Consider the following 21,978-nt stretch of genomic DNA (forward strand, 5'->3'; position numbering starts at 1 on the left):
ATTCAAGCAATAATGCCAGAGTAGGTGTGTAATTAAGCAATAAGGCCTGACCCACTTGGCACACATTGGTTGAATCAACATTGTTTCCACGTAATTTCAATGAAATTACGTTGAACCAATGTTGAATAGGTGTTGAATTGACATCCATTCCCAGTGGGGATGGGGTGTGGTATATTAATAATAATTTATACTTTTTCTATGGCGCTTTTCATTACAATCTAAAAATGCTTTAAAGATGCAATATGTAACTTTTTGGGGCAACCCAACCAAATTCACATAGAAATGTTAGTTATAGATCTGTAATTCTCATTGACAGCTAGTCTAAGAAACGGTAAATATATTCTGTATATACTTTCTATGATTCCCGTTCTGACGTTTTTTTTGTCTTTTAACTTTCAGTTTTGTACACCACCTGGAAACACAATATTTGGGGTTATTGAAAATATATTTCACAGCAGTTTAGATGGTACAATGAATCTTTACACTATGCATTGCTTGTTTTGTCACAAACTTAAATTAGGCAAACTATTTAGATTTTTAGCAACCAGGAAATGGTGCAGCGATTTCTGCATATTGCACCAATAAGCAAAACAATACATAAAAAATGACATTGGCCATATACCACAACCCACCGAAGTGTCTTTTTGCTATTGTAAACTGGTTGCCAACATAAATAGACCAGTAAACAAGTATTTTTGTGTCTAATATACATGGCTGAAATGCTGTTGCAGCCAATTGGCATCCAGGACCCAAACTACCCATTATGACACTGAGGTATCACACAGCACATTGTGTTCCAAAGCAAGCATTTCTCAAAAAAACATTGATAATGATATCAGAGGGAGCAGAACATCCAGCCAAGGGTTTTGGGAAACCTTGGGAGACCCTGACTATCATGACAAAAAACAAGGGCAGAGCAGGCCAGTCACCCATCTGCATCGAAGGTACAGTATTTGACTGCTAAGAAAGCAAGTCAACCACCATCCGCAGGGTGGTTTTGTCATGCTCTGTTATGTCCAACCAGGGACAGGCTGGCCCACAGCTGGCAGAGTCTTGCTAAATGTCTTCTGATGAGCCCAGTGCTTTCAAACCTCTGCTAACTAGTCACTGCCATTGCTCATGCCTGACCTATTTTTCCCTTTGTTGTTTAGTCCCACGTAGGGGAACGATTCCTATGAGATTGAGTCATAGAATAGTGTCTGGTTTGAACCATGCTGATAATCTGTGGCTTCGGGGGTGCTGTTTGATAGAGGTATTTATAGACTGTAGTAAGCGAGGAATGTTCAGTATGAGATTAGTTATGTGGTTTTGTTATTGAGGGTTTTAGCACCTAACAGCTGGCTGTAGTATCGTTCTAATTGAAGATGTAGAGAAAAGCAGAAAAAGAGCAGGCAGGTCCTCTGGGCTACATCTGGTGTGGGTGATTTTTGTTTTGTTTTGTTGTTGTAGCATGCTGCCACATAAGGCTGAACAGTATGGGCCCAAAAATCTAATAGTGATAAAAATACTAGGGACCCAGGATATATATATATATATATACTGTGGGCCAAAAAACATTGTAGGATTTTTAATGAATTTATTTACAAATTATGGTGGAAAATAATAATTTGGTCAATAACAAAAATGTATCTCAATACTTTGTTATATACCCTTTGTTGGCAATGACAGAGGTCAAATGTTTTCTGTAAGTCTTCACAAGGTTTTCACACACTGTTGCTGTTATTTTGGCCCATTCCTCCATGCAGATCTCCTCTAGAGCAGTGATGTTTTGGGTCTGTTGCTGGGCAACACAGACTTTCAACTCCCTCCAAAGATTTTCTATGGGGTTGAGATCTGGAGACTGGCTAGGCCACTCCAGGACCTTGAAATGCTTCTTACGAAGCCACTCCTTCGTTGCCCGGGCGGTGTGTTTGGGATCATTGTCATGCTGAAAGACCCAGCCACATTTCATCTTCAATGCCCTTGCTGATGAAAGGAGGTTTTCACTCAAAATCTCACGATACATGGCCCCATTCATTCTTTCCTTTACACGGATCAGTCGTCCTGGTCCCTTTGCAGAAAAACAGCCCCAAAGCATGATGTTTCCACCCCCATGCTTCACAGTAGGTATGGTGTTCTTTGGATGCAACTCAGCATTCTTTGTCGTCCAAACACGACAAGTTGAGTTTTTACCAAAAAGTTATATTTTGGTTTCATCTGACCATATGACATTCTCCCAATCTTCTTCTGGATCATCCAAATGCTCTCTACCAAACTTCAGACGGGCCTGGACATGTACTGGCTTAAGCAGGGGGACACGTCTGGCACTGCAGGATTTGAGTCCCTGGCGGCGTAGTGTGTTACTGATGGTAGGCTTTGTTACTTTGGTCCCAGCTCTCTGCAGGTCATTCACTAGGTCCCCCCGTGTGGTTCTGGGATTTTTGCTCACCGTTCTTGTGATCATTTTGACCCCACGGGGTGAGATCTTGCGTGGAGCCCCAGATCGAGGGAGATTATCAGTGGTCTTGTATGTCTTCCATTTCCTAATAATTGCTCCCACAGTTGATTTCTTCAAACCAAGCTGCTTACCTATTGCAGATTCAGTCTTCCCAGCCTGGTGCAGGTCTACAATTTTGTTTCTGGTGTCCTTTGACAGCTCTTTGGTCTTGGCCATAGTGGAGTTTGGAGTGTGACTGTTTGAGATTGTGGACAGGTGTCTTTTATACTGATAACAAGTTCAAACAGGTGCCATTAATACAGGTAACGAGTGGAGGACAGAGGAGCCTCTTAAAGAAGAAGTTACAGGTCTGTGAGAGCCAGAAATCTTGCTTGTTTGTAGGTGACCAAATACTTATTTTCCACCATAATTTGCAAATAAATTCATTAAAAATCCTACAATGTGATTTTCTGGATTATTTTTTTCTCATTTTGTCTGTCATAGTTGAAGTGTACCTATGATGTAAATTACAGGCCTCTCTCATCTTTTTAAGTGGGAGAACTTGCACAATTGGTGGCTGACTAAATACTTTTTTGCCCCACTGTAGGTGAACATATCGGAATTGGACAATATTAGCTAAAAATGCCAACATCGGTATCGGCCCGATGTGTTGTTTAACTTCTTATGGCTGCAAGCCCGTTAACGGGATGATATGACAACAGCCAGTGAAAGTGCAGGGCGCCAAATTCAAATAAATCTCATAATTAAAATTCCTCTAACATACATGTATCTTATACCATTTTAAAGGTAATCTTGTTGTTAATCCCACCAAAGTATCCGATTTCAAATAGGCTTTTGACCACAAACGATTATGTTAGGTCACCAACCAAAAATTCAGCCATTTTTCCAGCCAAAGAGAGGAGTCACAAAAAGCGCAAATATAGATAAAATTAATCACCATGCACAGTGAACTTGGAACGGCAAGTAGTGGTGTTCGAGCAACTGCACTCCTTGATTGACAGGGGCGGGGCCTAGTGTGTGTGGGAAGCGGGGGAGAGATGACTCAAGTAGCAAATGGAGTAAACTATTAAAACGGACATTACATGCGGCAGTGGCGTTTCAAAATCTTGCAGATTCACAGCCTTTTACAATATGGATATTGTATTTTTTATCTAAATTTGATTATTTGTGCGGCCTTACTGCCACACATCCTTAGTGAATGGGCCACGTGTGGCTAATTGTCAATACACACACACACACGCATCCACACTTACGAAGGCACACACTGCCACAAGTCGTAGACACACACACCTGGAAGGGGGCCAGACTCTCTTTGTAATGGCCTACTCGGCTGTGTAATAAAAGTCCATCCGAGTCAGACAGCTCAATTACACCCCAGGTCGATCCGGCCTCTGGATCAAGGGAGACTTTCTCTCTTGTTACTAGGCATGGGGGATATACCATTTATACTGTATACCGGGGTCAATTTTTGGGGGGGGAGTTGAGGGCATCCCTACATTGTGGGGGTGTGTGCTACGCTACTGCTTATAACTATAAGTAGAAATCTAAGATGCGTCAAATAAATGATATCCAGCTCAGGGCTCCAGCAATGCATTTGGTTTGCTAACATGCTAGCTAAGTGGCTAGATGTCAAGCTCAAGCTTCTTGGTTACAGCAGAGACATTCAATCCCCTCCTGGATCATAGATCCCTGTTGCTTAAATTGTTTTGTATGTCAAATATAGCGCCCCTTGTGTGCACTTCTGGTTATACCGTATAGCTGGTATGGTACAGAAACAGTAAGACTGTATGAAAATCTGGATTTTTAAAAACATTTATTTCACCTTTTATTTAACCAGGTAGGCCAGTTGACAACAAGTTCTCATTTACAACTGCGACCTGGCCATGATAAATCAAAGCAGTGCGACACAAACAACACAGAGTTACACATGGAATAAAGAAACGTACAGACAATAACACAATAGAAAAATCAATATACAGTGTGTGCAAATGTAGTAAGATTAGGGAGGTAAGGCAATAAATAGGCCATAGTGGCGAAATAATTACAATTTAGCAATTAAACACTGGAGTGATAGATGTGCAGAAGATGAATGTGCAAGTAGAGATACTGGGATGCAAAGGAGCAAAAAATAAATAACAATATGGGGATGAGGTAGTTGGGTGGGCTATTTACAGATTCAATGATCGGTAAGCTGCTCTGACAGCTGATGCTTAAAAGTTAGTGAGGGAGATATGATTCTCCAGCGTCAGTGATTTTTGCAATTCGTTCCAGTCATCAAGATATTTTCTACCTGCAGGCTGCAATGTTTTTATTTGTTGGAATTATGTAGGCTATTTTTACAGCCTTGGCAGTGGCAATAGAAGTAATTTTTTAGGTTAATTATTTTAATTTATATTTGGATAGAATTTTGATTAACTACATGACAATGATTGTGAGTTATGAAGATGTTATTGTAAATTCAATGAAACTGTTGAATGAAAATGTGCATATGAAAACCGTAACTGGTTTGCAGATTGGTAAAAATAGTAAGATAAATTGGCATTCAACATGAGAAAGGTTGCCGACTCCTCGTGTCGCGTATTATCGGAAACTTCAGAATTTGAGAAAGCCATCTAGATCTCTGGCGCCCTCTTGAGGCGTTTGTCTTATTTCATCAAACCGTAAGCTTAATGCATCAGACAAGCTCAATGCATATAGTGGGTTTTATTAAAACACATAGGGTGTGTCTATGTGGAGAAATACACGTTTAAAAATGTAGACTAATCGACCAAATTTGTCAGGGACAGCCCTAATGAGTCTGGAGTCGCTATTGCAACAGGCCTGCCTGCTCTGCTTGGAGAAGATGGGGGAGGAGCAGACGTGCCGAAAACGGAGAGGAGAAAAAATTAAAGGAAAAAGATAGCAGTGGCAGCTTTACAGATAACTCATCCAAATGGCTTTGACTTCTCAAACACGGCAGAAAGCTAACACAATATGATGCCCCGTCACCTTATTAATTCAGCCACTTACTAAACTAGCAAGTAGTGATGCACCGATATTACATTTTTGGCCAATACCGATATTTTCCTTGCCGGAATAAAACAACAACAATACTGATAACCGATAATAAAATAAAATGTGCAGCCTTTTAAGGATTCTAGTACAGTTAAATAGTTAACACACACACGGGGACGCAGCGGTCTAAGGCACTGCATCTCAGTGCAAAAGGCGTCACTACAGTTCCTTCACGTAAACCCTGTTTTTTGTCTGCATCGAAGTAGCGGTCCTTGTACATAGCATTGAGCATGGTGACGACACAGTAAAGAGAGAATGCCACCGAATCGCTTGTTCACAGCTTGTGTCTGCAGTTTTGTTGAGCAGGCGTTTCAATGCCATGACAGAGGATAGCACGTCTGCTGCAGGCGCAGTTGATGAGCTTATTTCTCGAGTCAGTTGTTTGACTGGAGCTAGCTAGTGTGTTCATGTTTCAAACATGTTCTCAAATGCCATTAAAATGGCAGCAGCAGTATGACAACCAGCATATTCTTGAACATGCAATACGACTTTCCTCAGTACGAAATCCTCATCAACACACTGTGTTGTCAGACTCGGCATGTTCATGGGGCTGATATCACTGGTCCAAATGTCAGTCGTGACGCTAATAGCAGTGACGCTATTACTGTGTAACTGGTAGGGCAACATCTGAAAAATTGCGGACTTGGTAGTATGTACCGGTGCTCAACCAGTCGGTGAAAGCTAACATCACCCACGACAGAGAACAGTTGATTGGCAAGGGCAAAGAATTCCATTATCTTGCCGTTAATGTATTTCACCTTGGAGTTGTCTCGCTGAAATTTTCTTACTCTTTCAAATGACTGCTCGACTTGTTGCAGACATGGTGGGCTAGGTTAGGAATGCTTTGTTGCACGTGTAGCTCTAAATGTTAAGCGGCGTCATTACTAGGGTTGCACATTTTGGGGAATATTCAGAGGTGGAAACTTTCCGTGGGAATTAACGGGAATATATGGGAATGAACAGGAATATATGGGAATTAACGGAAATATATGCAAATTAATATGAATACCATTTAAATGTAATGTTTTTTGCATTGGATATGTTTAACATTTTATATGGAGACAGAAACATAAACATTTTACCTTATCATAAGTAGACATAATTACAAATGATTAAATCCTTCCAATAGAAAAAAATAATAATTTAGTTACAAATTTTACTTTAATTAAATTAGTTGACTCTTCACATGGGATGATTTCACTGAACATCAAAAGAAAGGGAATATTGAATGATCCCCAATGATCCATCGCATCTCCCAAAAATGTTTTCAACATACAGTTGAAATCGGAAGTTTACATACACTTAGGTTGGAGTCATTAAAACTTGTTTTTCAACCACTCCACAAATTTCTTGTTAACAAACTATAGATTTGGCAAGTCGGTTAGGACATCTACTTCGTGCATGACACAAGTAATTTTTCCAACAATTGTTTAGACAGATTATTTCACTTATAATTCACTGTATCACAATTCCAGTGGGTCAGAAGTTTACATACACTAAGTTGACTGTGCCTTTTAAACAGCTTGGAAAATTCCAGAAAACGATGGCATGGCTTTAGAAGCTTCTGATAGGCTAATTGACATCATTTGAGTCAATTGGAGGTGTACCTGTGGATTTATTTCAAGGCCTACCTTCAAACTCAGTGCCTCTTTGACATCATGAGAATATCAAAAGAAATCAGCCAAGACCTCAAACAAAATTGTAGACCTCCACAAGTCTGGTTCATCCTTGGGAGCAATTTCCAAATGCAGAATTATCAGATAAATTAGCATTCCACATGAGAAAGGTTGCCGACTCCTCGTGTAGTTTATTACCGGAAAAATCTGAGTAATGGCAGAATCTACGAAAGGATTATTTCACTGAGATTGGCTCGACTCAGACAGGTGCCATAAAAAAAAAAATATATATATATAAAAAGAAACGTCCTCTCACTGTCAATTGCGTTTATTTTCAGCAAAGTTAACATGTGTAAATATTTGTATGAACATAACAAGATTCAACAACTGAGACATTAATTGAACAAGTTCCACAGCCATGTGACTAACAGAAATTGAATAATGTGTCCCTGAACAAAGAGGGGGTCAAAATCAAAAGTAACAGTCAGTATCTGGTGTGGCCACCAGCTGCATTAAGTACTGCAGTGCATCTCCTCCTCATGGACTGCACCATATTTGCCAGTTGCTGTGAGATGTTACCCCACTCTTCCACCAAGGCACCTGCAAGTTCCTGGACATTTCTGGGGGGAATAGCCCTAGCCCTCACCCTCCGATCCAACAGGTCCCAGACATGCTCATTGGGATTGAGATCCGGGTTCTTTGCTGGCCATGGCAGAACACTGACATTCCTGTCTTGCAGGAAATCACGCACAGAACGAGCAGTATGGCTGGTGGGTCATGTCAGGATGAGCCTGCAGGAAGGGTACCACATGAGGGAGGAGGATGTCTTCCCTGTAACGTACTGCGTTGAGATTGCCTGCAATGACAACAAGCTCAGTCCAATGATGCTGTGACACACCGCCCCAGACCATGACGGACCCCCGCCTCCAAATCGATCCCGCTCTAGAGTACAGGCCTCGGTGTAACGCTCATTCCTTCGACGATAAACGCGAATCCGACCATCACCCCTGGTGAGACAAAACCATGACTCGTCAGTAAAGAGCACTTTTTGCCAGTCCTGTCTGGTCCAGTGACGGTGGGTTTGTGCCCATAGGCCACGTTGCCGGTGATGTCTGGTGAGGACCTGCCTTACAGCAGGCCTACAAGCCCTCAGTCCAGACTCTCTCAGCCTATTGCGGACAGTGTGAGCTGTGAGGGATTGTGCGTTCCTGGTGTAACTTGGGCAGTTGTTGTTGCCATCCTGTACCTGTCCCGCAGGTGTGATGTTCGGATGTACCGATCCTGTGCAGGTGTTGTTACACGTGGTCTGCCACTGTGAGGACGATCAACTGTCCGTCCTTTCTCCCCGAGCACTGTCTTAGGCGTCTCACAGTACGGACATTGCAATTTATTGCCCTGGCAACATCTGCAGTCCTCATGCCTCCTTGCAGCATGCCTAAGGCACATTCACTCAGATGAGCAAGGACCCTGGGCATCTTTCTTTTGGTGTTTTTCAGAGTCAGTAGAAAGGCCTCTTTGGTGTCTTAAATGTTCATAACTGTGACCTTAATTGCCTACCGTCTGTAAGCTGTTGGTGTCTTAACGACTGTGCATGTTCATTAATTGTTTATGGTTCATTGGACAAGCATGGGAAACATTGTTTAAACCCTTTACAATGAAGATCTGTGAAGTTATTTGGATTTTTACAAATTATCTTTGAAAGACAGGGTCCAGAAAAGGGGACGTTTTTTGTTGTTGCTGAGTTTATTTATTTATTTGCTACTGCTCGACAACAAAAAAAATGTTGGTCGACCAAACAATCGACCTGTCGACAAATTGGGGTCAGCCCTAGTTGCACGTCCCTGATCACTCTATTGAATCAAAAAAACACTGACTTTCGATATGAAATGCAACCCCTGTAAATACACAGCTGGACTGACCTGGTCCTGCTTTCTCCCGTTGTGCTATTTACAAACAAATATGTGACTGGCTCAACTGTTCTGGGGAAGTACAGTAATCTTCATAATGTAAAATAATGTGACAGGTGAAATGTAGAACGCAATCTGATTTATCTCTTAACGTATTGCACAAGTTTACGGCAGGTATTCACTTAAGTAGCTACAAATAATACAATTTATTGAAAAACTTTGGGTAAATAGTTTTAACGGTATTGAAAAAACATTCTGTGGATATTTCCAACTACCCCAGTATACTACCCAAGCCTAGTTTGAATTCCACTGCATCTAATTTTGCTCTTGTTGGGGGAATTTAGTTTTTAGGACTAGGCTATAGGCCTATCCAATAATTGTTTCCATTTACTTGCATCATAATGAAACAACAATTTTATAATTGTGGTTGTTATTGTAATTGAGATGATTAATTATTTTGAGAAATGTACTCAATAAATCAGACTGCCATAATACCCAATAATATCGCCTAGTATTTTTCCAGTTCCTATTAGCTTATTTCCTAAATGATTCCTACAGCTAGCATACAGTGCATTCGGAACTATTCAGACCCCTTGACTTTTCCAAATTTTGTTACGTTACAGCCTTATTCTAAAATGTATTAAATTCTCAATCTACACAGAATACCCCAAAATGACAAAGCAAAAACAGTTTTTTTGAAAACAGATATCACATTTACAGTTGAAGTCGGAAGTTTACATACACTTAGGTTGGAGTCATTAACTTGTTTTTCAACCACTCCACAAATTTCTTGTTAACAAACTATAGTTTGGACAAGTGTGTTATGACATCTACTTTGTGCATGCATTTTTTCCAACAATTGTTTACAGACAGATTATTTTACTTATAATTCATTGTATCACAATTACAGTGGGTCAGAAGTTTACATACACTAAGTTGACTGTTCCTTTAAACAGCTTGGAAAATTCCCGAAAATGATGTCATGGCGTTAGAAGTTTCTGATAGGCTAATCATTTGAGTCAATTGTAGGTGTACCTGTGGATGTATTTCAAGGCCTACCTTCAAACTCAGTGCCTCTGCTTGACATCATGGTCAAATCAAAAGAAATCAGCCAAGATCTCAGAAAAAAGATTGTAGACCTTTACAATTCTGGTTCATCCTTGAGAGCAATTTCCAAATGCCTGAAGGTACCACGTTCATCTGTACAAACAATAGTACACAAGTATAAACACCATGAAACCACGCAGCCGTCATACCACTCAGGAAGGAGAAGCGTTCTGTCTCCTAGAGATGAACGTACTTTGGTGCGAGAAGTGCAAGTCAATCCCAGAACAACAGCAAAGGACCTTGTGAAGATGCTGGAGGAAACGGGTACAAAAGTATCTATGTCCACTGTAAAACAAGTCCTATATCGACATAACCTGAAAGACTGCTCAGCAAGGAGGAAACCACTGTTCCAAGACGCCATAAAAATGCCAGACTACGGTTTGCAACTGCACATGGGGACAAAAAATCATGCTTTTTGGAGAAATGTCCTCTGGTCAAAAATATAAAACTGTTTTGCAAAAATGACCATTGTTATGTTTGAAGGAGAAAGGGGGATGCTTGCAAGCTGAAGAACACCATCCCAACCGTAAAGCACGGGGGTGGCAGCATCATGTTTTGGGGGTGCTTTGCTGCAGGAGGGACTGGTACAAAATAGATGGCATCATGAGAGAGGAAAATTATATGGATACATTGAAGCAACATCTTAAGACATCAGTCAGGAAGTTAAAGCTTGGTTGCAAATGGGTCTTCCAAATGGACAATGACCCCAAGCATACTTCCAAAGTTGTGACAAAATGGCTTAAGGACAACAAAGTCAAGGTATTGGAGTGGCCATCACAAAGCCATGACCTCAGTCCTACAGAACATTTGTGGGCAGAACTGAAAATTGTGTGTGAGCAAGGAGGCCTACAAACCTGACTCAGTTACACCAGCTCTGTCAGGAGGAATCGGCCAAAATTCACCCAACTTATTGTGGGAAGCTTGTGGAAGGCTACCCAACACGTTTGACCCAAGTTAAACAATTTAAAGGTATTGCTACCAAATACTAATTGAGTGTATGTAAACTTCTGACCCACTGGGAATGTGATGAAAGAAAGAAAATCTGAAATAAATAATTCTCTCTACTATTATTCTGACATTTCACATTCTTAAAATAAAGTGGTGATCCTAACTGACCTAAGACAGGGAATTTTTACTTGGATCAGGAATTGTGAAAAACAGTTTAAATGTGAAAAACAGTTTTAAATGTATTTGGCTAAGGTCTATGTAAACTTCTGATGTCAACTGTACACGAGTATTCAGACTCTTTACTCAGCCCTTTGTTGAAGCTTCTTTGGCAGAGATTACAGCCTCGAGGCTTCTTGGGTATGACGCTACGAGCTTGGCACACCTGTATTTGGGGAGTTTTTCACAATTCCTCTCAGCAGATCCTCGCAAGCTCTGTCAGTTTGGATTGGGAGCGTTGCTGCACAGCTATTTTCAGGTCTCTCCAGAGATGTTCAATCCAGTCTCTGGCTAGGCCACTCAAGGACATTCAGAGACTTGTCCTGAAGACACTCCTTCGCTGTCTTAGCTGTGTGCTTCGGGTCGTTGTACCTAAGGTGAACCTTAGTCTGAGGTCCTGAGCACTCTGGAGCAGGTTTTCATCAAGGATCTCTCTGTACTTTGCTCTGTTCATCTTTGGCTGACTAGTCTCTCATTCCCTGCTTTTGGAAAAACATCCACACAGCATGATGCTGCCACCACCATGCTTCACCATAGGGATGGTGCCAGGTTTCCTCCAGACGTGACACTTGGCATTCTGGCCAAAGAGTTCTATCATGGTTTCATTAGACCAGAGAATCTTCTTTCTCATTGCCAAAAGGCACCTAAAGACTCAGACAAACTCCTAGCAGGCTTTTTTTGAGGAGTGGCTTCCGTCTGGGCACTCTACCATAAAGGCCTGATTGGTGGAGTGCTGCAGAGATGGTTGTCCTTCTGAAAGATTCTCCTCCACAGAGGAACTCTAGAGCTCTGTCAGTGACTCAGGTTCTTGGTCACCTCCCTGACCAAGGCCATCCCCGGTTGCTCAGTTTGGCCGGGCGGCCAGCTCTAGGAAGAGTCTTGGTGGTTCCAAACTTCTTCAATTTAATAATGATGGAGGCCACTGAGTTCTTGGGACCGTCAATGCTGCAGAAATATTTTTGGTACCCTTCCCCAGATCTGTGCCTTGACACAATCCTGTCTTGGCGCTCTACGGACAATTCCTTCGACCTCATGGCTTGGTTTTTGCTCTGACATGCACTGTCAACTGTGTGACCTTATATAGACAGGTGTGTGCCTTTTCTAAATCCAGTCCAATCAATTGAATTTACCACAGGTGGAGTCCAATCAAGTTGTAGAAACATCTCAAGGATGATCAATGGAGCTCAATTTCGAGTCTCATAGCAAAGGGTCTGAATAGTTATGTAAAGGTATTTCTGTTTTATAAACCTGTTTTCTCTTTGTCATTATGGGGTGTTATGTGTAAATTATGAAGAAAAAATATATTTGATAAATTTTAAAATAAGGCTGAAACAAAATATGGAAAAAGTCAAGGGGTCTGAATACTTTCCGAAGGCATTGTATATGACCCTATCCTGAAATGTTCATGTGTGGACTACAATGTATGCTTATAGACTGATATGTTATAGCCTAATGCAATAATAACAGATTGAATAACATTTTCTGTAAAATAAATAGATAGCTCTATACATTTACAGATTGAGTTTTGTGCTTATCCAATATGATTTTGGTGATGGTTTGGCTATTATATGGCAGAGGCTTCATGCTACCATATTCAGTATTTTGGCAGGGGGAGGGTAGAGGGTGAAATCATTATCATCTTCATTAGAGAGTGTCCTTCTGACCAATCAGCATCCTGCACTGCACTGGATTCCATAGGCACCCAGTTGGCTGTCGCTAGGATACCTCATAATCAGGAGGAAGGCAGAGGCCTGGTTGGCAGGCTGTGTCTGTGTTGATGTTGATGTTGGGATGGGGAGCAGAGTGTTAGTAGGGGATAGAGAGAGAGGCTAATGTTTGAATCCACCACACAGACATAGTCAGACAAAGAGGAGCAGCATCCTACAGGACCAGGGTCCCGGGGGATGGGGCATCACACTCCCGCAGCACGCTGGGAGGCCCAGAGGAGGTAGGAGCATTGGGGGCGTTGTCTCTGCAGCACCCCTTGTTCTATTATACCCATAAAGCCTTTCTAAAAGCCATTGATGTACATTAGCTGTGCTCTTTTACTATATTGATCCCGATAATTTGACTAATGCATTTTGTGGTATATATATATATATATATATATATATATATATATTTGTGTCAACACAAACCGTCTGGTCCTCGTTAAGTGATGGGGGCTACTGCCCTTACTGCACTCTTAGCTCTGTAGAGAAAAATGCAAATTGACACCAGACTGTCTCTTATTTTGGTCTGGAATGACAAGAGCAAGCCCATGAATCCAATAGCATATTTGTTACATCTGTGTGTCTAGAGACTTGGTTTGCGATACAGCCCACTCCTAGTGTAGCCCTGTGCTCTCACCAACAGCGACCCAGTACAGGATTCCTGCTGCCTGCCAGTTGGGGGGGAGTAGGGTTCCATGACTGATGGGTGAGTGATTCCTCTTGGAGAGACAGGGGCAGCAGGATTGCCAGAAAAGGCAATAAGACCAAGGCTGTTCCCTACACCATGATGAAGAGAACAATGCTTTGTTCGATCCAAAATCCCTGTGTAACCAGACTAGATGTCAGGCATAACTCTCTCTCTGGAGCAGGCTTAATTATAGGGGGTACATCCAGATGTGAAATAATGCTCTCAATGATTGGAATTTTTGGCAGAATAATGCTGTTGTATTGTATAGCCATGGATAACCTGTAACTGTATGATGCTGTGTGTTGGAGTTAGTCTGGTTGTGCATGAGGTTGTAATACACAGTACCAGACGTTATGGTGGAAAAGGTGAGGTTTGTCACCACTCAATGTTTCTTAACCTACAGTGCACTGTATGCTATGGCTATGCCTGAATCCACTGAAAGCAGAATTAAAAGGAGGGAAGAGAAAATAGCTTAGGAATTGCAGCATAGCTGTTAAAGATCTTAATTGTTTCCATCACAACCCTCCCCCAACCACTCACACAGTCAAAATCCACAATACATTCCAAAAACTCAATCTCTGCCCTAGGTTCTCTCTTTCCCAGTCCACCTTCCTCCCAGCTTTCTTAACCCCGTCAGCTGTTCTGCTCTCTCAGCCCATCCATCTCATCTGCCCAGTCTACTGAACCTCACTTCCTCTGCTAATGGGGCAGCAGAGTACTAGGGTGACAGACAGTCACTGGGATGCTCTAGAGTCAACTACTAATCTGTTCATTCTCACATGTTGAGGACAGAAAGGGTTCAGCAGCCAAAAGTCTAAAAAAAAAGAGTGATTGGAGTAGATACAGTATCGGTATAGGTGTACTGTCATTTAAGTCCTTATGTTATCAGTCCACCTGTGGTTAGATACACCCTTCTTTCACTTAAATATGTCACTGGAATTCATTATCTTTCAGAACTTGCATTTTTCTGCCCCTACCAAATTGGATTTAATGCTCACCATTAGACATGTTGAATTAAGTGGGTTATTGTTGTGGTAATCTGAGAATGGCATGGGGTTAGTTTATTTTTAAAAGGCCCCTGAAACTCAGTTCCTCTTCTCTGTTATGAATTTCAATATGAAAACACAACGGCCTTCATTCACCAGAGAGCTCACGCATGGTGTGATGGTTACGGACATTTGTATTGATGAAAACCTACACGTCCCCCTGTCTGTAACGAATGTTGAATCAAATTAAGTTGCCTATTGTCCATGGGTTTGGTTCTTATATAGGTCGGAATTTGAGATAAAATATCCAAAGGAACATAATAATAAACTAACTTTCCAAACGTGGGTCTGCTGCACTCTTCCTCTGTCAAAATAAAAGTCCCCCACAAGTTATCGCTTGCTTGCGCACATAAGGAGCACGTGCATTACTTTTATTTTGACATGTGTTGAAGCAGCGAGGAGGTGATATGCCATGCACCTGCTGAAAACTCACGTTTATTTATATGTTCCTTTGGATATTTTGTCAAATTCCACCCTATATAAGAACCAACTGCATGGACAATTGGCGGAATAAGTTAAAATGGAATTGTATTCAACATTTGTGACACAGTGGACGTGAAGCTAGCTTTCCTGTTTTCACAATGGCTTTTTGCGTGCTGATGATGTCCAAGAGATAGCATCGGTGCATCACGCCTGGGTGTGATGGGGCCTGTGACGATGTGGACTGCAGCGAGCTAGTTGTCTAGTTTCCTAGCTCACTCATTCTCCTCTATTCCCCATTCATGGACCAATACATAAGTGCCTGAATATGACCTGCTAATTTTTTATTTAGCTAGCTAGTGTTCTTGATACTGTGTAACATGTTAATGTGTAAAATCGCTATGAATGCCAAGTATGCATATCATCACCCTTGCTAGATGCTTTTAGCAACGCTGGTATATTGACACTAGTGTTGTTGGGAATTGTGTTGCAAAAAAACCTTAACAGATGGCAGGAAGCCAGAAGTTTAATAAAATTCAATTTCAACTTACTCTGCCGGTGGTCTGGATGGTTGGTCCTTATAACCGGGGAATTAGAGACAAAATATCTAAAGGAACGTATTAATAAAAATACTTTCCAAACGTGGGTCTGTTGGATTATTGTGGGTCTGTTTTATTTTGACATGAGGTAAACAGAGAAGAAGTGGGTCAACAACAGATCCACTTATGAAAAGTCTTTAATAATATGTTCCCTTTAGACATTTTGTATCAAATTCTGCTTGGCCTTCATAGCGATGTTAGACATTAACATAACGATGTTACACAGTATAAAGAACATTAGCTAGCTAAATAAAAATATGGGCAGGTCATATTCAGGTAATTATGTTTATTGAATGTGTATTGGAAAATATGAATACTGAAGTCCTAAATATTAGCTGTACATTGAGATATTTTCTGTTTACAATTTAATGTTTATAATTAAAATTGAGGTACTTGAACCTGTTTTGAAGTCTGAGTTTAATTTACCCCTTTTATTGGACCAAGAGGTATTGTTCAGGGAAGGGATAGGCAATTTAATTGTTTTCAGTCTGCTGAGGTTGTGAAACAAAGAGGGGCTATATTCCTAATGAACAATGTCATTGTAAGATGTGCCATGTCGCTTATGCATTTGTATTTAGCTGTCTTGGGATCTTAAAGTTTATTCAGCGAAAACGTATTTGTAACTCAATTTCCTTTTTGTTTTGTGTACATAGTTTGGTATTTTCGTCATTCACTAATGTTATATGGACATCCTGCATTCCTGCACCTGTAAATAACAAATTCTGTCTCATTTTAGCACATACTGAAATAAGACAAGTATGTATACACTATGATACATTGTATATCGCCTTAGGAGCGCCATGTCATGCTTATAGGCTTTAGGGATGCTTTATTAAGTTATACTGAGTGGGCTTACACAGTGACTGTCATGAACATGGCCCAATATGTCTGAGCCCTATAGCTTCATTTTAACGTCCCTGTTTCCTGTCTTTTAGGTTCAGGAGAGCTTGTCCAAAGGGCAGCAGGGGAAGGGCCAAACGAGGAGAGGGCACCATGGACAGTGAGCTGGGGCCTCCAGCCTCTAGTGCCAGCAGCACTGGAGCCACTGCCGCCAGCACCAGTACGACCAGTAGCAGCACTACCACCAGCAGCAACAGCACAGGAAGGCAGGCTGTGCCTCAGATCTCTGTGTACAGCGGCATTCCTGACAGGCAGACGGTTCAGGTAAACTTCAGGGTAAAAAAAACATGCCAGTCCAGTGTGACACACCCACATACACGTGTTTTGCATAAACCGTTTTCTCCATTTGCGTTCCCTGCAATAATGAAATTGTCATTGCCCTACTGCCATCTGCTGGTTAAACCATGCATGCACTGTAAATCAGGCAGTATTGCACTTAGCTCACTATGGAATTTACTACACTGCTTATAATAAACAAGACTTTTATTACATTTAGACTAAGGTGCAATTTGATAATTCTTTCGCATTGTTATTTGATGTAGTACACTGGCATCATGTAATCTATCAATACTGACGACAGCAGATCAGGGTTGCTGTGGTTCCAAGTTCCAGGCTCTGTCCTCTGTTATTTGCCCATTGACCAATGTGAAACTCAGCTTGGATTAGGCTCTGTTTACCCTCCTCTTAAAGGGTGACAGACAGATCTTAGGTCTCTTCTATCCTTTCTTTCAAATGCATGCACTCATCTGCCCGTAGGGAACTAGCAGCATTGTCACTACCGGCCTACTTAACATAGTGCAAGGCTTGTCATTTGGGCTCAATAAGAGAGAAGTGAATGGATGTTCCATCACAATCTCCGCCCTCTTTTCACCCTAGGAAGCTTAGGTCAGAGAAGCTCTATTAGGCTATGTGCTCTGGGTCAATCCATCTCTCATGTTGCTTTGGCAACTATGCTGAGGCTGTCAGTAAAAAAATGTATCATGAAGATTGAAGAAAATATGTGCTCAAGGCCATAGGGGTGAGCATAGGATGCGATTAAGTCCATTACAATGTGCAGGGGGTGCAGAAGTGAGCCTGTTCTCCCTACATGAGAAGCACATTTTGCAACGGGACCAATATACCGTAGGAATCTCCCATACCTGCTTTTCAATGGCTCAGTAAAAACAGTGCAATTGGGACTTATTTCTTTCAGAGCATTACTCCAACCCAGTAAGTCCTTTTTAGAGCCTGTTGTTGAGAATGTTACCCCAACCGCTAACCTTTCTCTTGCTCCCTGTGTACTGAAGGTGATCCAGCAGGCGTTGCACCGGCAGCCCAACACGGCTGCGCAGTACCTGCAGCAGATGTACGCAGCGCAGCAGCAGCACCTCATGCTGCAGACAGCAGCACTCCAGCAGCAGCACCTGAGCAATGCACAGCTCCAGAGCCTAGCCGCCGTACAGCAGGTGAGCACTGAAGACACAAGAGACTGTTAAACTGGCAAATTAAACAGGCCGCCAACAAGCTGTGTTAGGATTTTAACAAAGACGTGAGATAAGGTCAGTGCTGGGGTTAGGGTTATGAAAGTTTAGTTAGTAAATCTAACAGTTATCTTCAGATGAAGAGAAATATACTGTAAGTGTTGATCCCCTAACTGTTCTCACCTGTCATGCCACAGGCCAGTATTGCGGCAGGAAGGCAGAGCTCCACCCAAAATGGCACTTCATCCCAGCAAACAGGATCGTCCCAGGCCACAGTGAGTGCAGTGAGTCATGTCTAGTAATTTAGGGGCCGGGTTCATAGATGTGTAATGTTTTTGTTTTTGGTGATGTTCTGTAATCCTTTCTCTCTTCTCTGTCCTGTCCCCAGATTAACCTGACCACGTCCCCGGCTGCAGCCCAGATGATCAGCCGAACCCAGAGTGTCAGCTCGGCCCCAGCCGGCAGCATCTCCCAGCAGGCCGTGCTCCTGGGCAGCTCGTCCAGCCCCACCCCCCTCACTGCCAGTCAGGCTCATATGTACCTGCGTGCCCAGATGGTAAATCCCCAGGAGCATGCCCACTGGCACACACTAGCTGTCTTAGCCACACGTCTAGAGGCTTAGTGTGATGGAAGTATTTGTGTGTGCTACCACTGTTGTAAGGAGTGTAGTAGGAAGGTTGTCCTGCATCTCAAACTGAATCAATTCAGTCTGATTACTTCACATTTTTTAAAGAATTTTGGACACATGATGCATGGGGAGAGTGAGTGTGAAAGAAAGCGACAGAGAAAAATCAGCTGCTTACAGTATTATTTTTCTGTTCTCAAACCCATGGAGGAATTGTCTACACATACAGTACCAGTCAAAAGTTTGGGCACCTCCTCATTCAAAGGTTTTTCTTTATTTTTACTATTTTCTACATTGTAGAATAATAGTGAAGACATCAAAACTAGGAAATAACACATATGGAATTGTGTAATAACCCCCCAAAATTAACAAATCAAAATAGATTTGAGATTCTTCAAAGTAGCCACCCTTTGCCTTGATGACATCTTTGCACACTCTTGGCATTCTCTCAACCAGCTTCATGAGGAATGCTTTTCCAACAGTCTTGAAGGAGTTCCCACATATGCTGTGCAGTTGTTGGCTGCTTTTCCTTCACTCTGCGGTCCAACTCATCCCTAACCATCTCAATTGGGTTGAGGTCGGGTGATTGTGGAGGCCAGGTCATCTGATGCAGTGCTCCATCGCTCTCCTTCTTGGTCAAATAGCCATTACACAGACTGGAAGTGTTTTATGGGTCATTGTCCTGTGAAAAACAAATGATAGTCCAACTAAGCGCAAACCAAATGGGATGGTGTATCGCTGCATAATGCTGTGGTAGCCATGCTGGTTAAGTGTGTCTTAAATTCTAAATAAATCACAGACAGTGTCACCAGCAAAGCACCCCCACCACACCTCCTCCTTCATTCTTCATGATGGGAACCATCATCCGTTCACCTAGTCTGCTTCTCACAAAGACACGGTTGTTGGGACCAAAAATCCAAAATTTGGACTCATCATACTAAAGGACAGATTTCCACTGGTCTAATGTTCATTGCATGTGTTTCTTGGCCCAAGCAAGTCTCTTCTTATTATTGGTGTCCTTTAGTAGTGGTTTCTTTGCAGCAATTTGACCATGAATGCCTGATTCACGCAGTCTCCCCTGAACAGTTGATGTTGAATGTGTCTGTTACTTGAACTATGTGATACATTTATTTGGGCTGCAATCTGAGGTGTAGTTAACTCTAATGAACTTATTTTCCGCAGCAGAGGTAACTCTGTCTTCCTGTCATGAGAGCCAGTTTCATCATAGCGCTTGATGGTTTTTGCGACTGCACTTGAAGAAACTTTCAAGGTTCTTGAAATGTTCCGCATTGACTGACCTTCATGTCTTAAAGTAATGATAGACTGTCATTTCCCTTCTCTTATTTGAGCTGTTCTTGCCATAATATGGACTTCATCTTTTACCAAATAGGGCTATCTTCTGTATACCACCCCTACCTTGTCACAACACAACTGATTGTCTCAAATGCATTAAGAAGGATAGAAATTCAACAATTAACTTTTAACAAGGCACACATATTAATTGAAATGCATTCCAGGTGACTACCTCATGAAGCTGGGTGAGAGAATGCCAAGAGTGTGCAAAGCCGTCATCAAGGCAAAGGATGGTTACTTTGAAGAATCTCAAATTTGTTTAACATTCTTTTGGTTACTACATGATTCCATATGTGTTATTTCATAGTTTTGATGTCTTCACTATTATTCTACAGTGTAGAAAATAGTAAAAGTAAAGAACATCTCTTGAATGAGTAGGTGTGTTCAAACTTTTGACTGGTACTGTATGTTGGTGTGTGATTTTCAGGCACAGCAAAGCAACCTTGTGCAAGTAGCTAGGAGCCTAGGCCGTGCTGTTCCTTTGTCCCCCCAGCTCATCTTCACACCTACGGCCACAGTGACTGCAGTCCAGTCTGAGAGCTCCACGCAGTCCTCTGGACAACAGTCTGCCCCCTCACAGGTACGCTATTATTATCTCAACGCTATAGGCTAATACCATACACACAGAGTTGCTGTAGTAACTGCACTAGATGGCATATAATATCAGCACAATGAACCATAATTCATACAGGTGGATAGCAGATGCATTATGTTTACAGTTATGCTGTGATAACTAATTTAGTCTAAAAAAGTGCATTTCTCACTAATTCTGGAGACCCTTGACTGTGGGGCACCCCATCTCTCTTGCCTCAGGCCATGTGTCATTGCCTCCAGCACCTGACCTCTGTGTCTTTTCAGGTCCAGAACCTGGCTATCCGTAGCCAGCAGGGGGCGACCATGTCCTCCTTTCAAACACACAACCTCCAGGCCCTCAGCCTAAAGCAGACCCCTGTTGCCATCCAGCCCTCTCCCCTGATCAAAAACCCCAGCCAGGGGAGCCGGGGGGAAGGGGGAAAGGGCAGCTCATCCGACGTCCCCTTAGATGGGCGCAAGAAGGGGGAGAGCATTGTGACAGAGGTGTGCGCTATAAACATGAGTCGCAGCGTCACGGCTTTGAGTGGCCAGCCTCTCAGCACTCCAGGTATGTATCAACCCCAACGTTCGCTACCTTCTACAGACACTGGCTTTCATATTATTTCATGAAGTTGACCCATTCCCCGCTTGGAGATTTAGGCATGTTTGCTGAAATGATATATTGTTTTTTGTCCAGCATCAGTAAATCCACTGGCTGTTGTGAGAAGGCATAATTTTGCCGAGCTCCATGGTGACACTGAATACACTGCCCCTGTGACTGTTTGTAGTAAGCTAGCTAAGTGGCTAGATGTCAAGATAAAGCTTATTGGTTACAGCAGAGACATTCAATCCCCTCCTGGATCATGCTCCCTGTTGCTTGTGCGTTGTTTTGTGCGTAAAAAAAGAAATAATGCCCCTTGTGTGCACTCCCGGTAATACCGTATACCCCAGTATGGTACAGAAATGGTATGAAAATCTGGATACCGCCCAACACCTACTCTGTGCCACAGATGCATCTTTTTAGACCACTCATTGTGTGGCTGAAAGTCAGCAGCTGGATGGTTTTGTCACAGAGAATGGCTGTGTATATGCCAGCAGTTGAACAGATTAACTCTGACTGTGTGTATGTGTGTGAGAGAGTGCGTGTGCTAAGCACTGCATGGGTTAACTTTGTGTGTTTTGCCATACGCCAGACTGGATGGATTAGCTGAGCGTGCGACTGCACAACTGTGTCTTTGTCTCGCTTTGTTTAAGTAATGGATTCTGATTAAACTAAAGGAAGGATGAATCTAAAAACCTGGCTACATACACTTATAA

General features: G+C 42.2%; 1 protein-coding gene across 9 annotated transcripts in view; it reads left to right on the forward strand.

The window, feature by feature from the left end:
* The window catches only part of LOC129850888 (polyhomeotic-like protein 2), a 39,878-nt gene that overhangs the window by 1,612 nt on the left and 16,288 nt on the right, over positions 1-21,978 (forward strand). Inside the window, exons 1-7 of one of the 9 annotated variants that reach the window (XM_055917098.1) lie at positions 12,824-13,233; positions 16,686-16,926; positions 17,937-18,095; positions 18,308-18,394; positions 18,499-18,666; positions 20,516-20,668; positions 20,947-21,229. In XM_055917098.1, the coding sequence (XP_055773073.1) occupies positions 13,190-13,233; positions 16,686-16,926; positions 17,937-18,095; positions 18,308-18,394; positions 18,499-18,666; positions 20,516-20,668; positions 20,947-21,229 (1,135 nt within the window). In that variant the 5' untranslated portion in view covers positions 12,824-13,189. Of the gene's footprint in view, positions 1-12,823; positions 13,234-13,617; positions 13,704-16,685; positions 16,927-17,936; positions 18,096-18,307; positions 18,395-18,498; positions 18,667-20,515; positions 20,669-20,946; positions 21,230-21,978 lie in introns of those variants that run through there. The other 8 variants (XM_055917092.1, XM_055917065.1, XM_055917069.1 and 5 more) reach the window with 8 other exon arrangements.

This window comes from Salvelinus fontinalis, chromosome 3, assembly GCF_029448725.1.
Source record: "Salvelinus fontinalis isolate EN_2023a chromosome 3, ASM2944872v1, whole genome shotgun sequence".
In the NCBI taxonomy this organism is placed as follows: Eukaryota; Metazoa; Chordata; class Actinopteri; order Salmoniformes; family Salmonidae; genus Salvelinus; species Salvelinus fontinalis.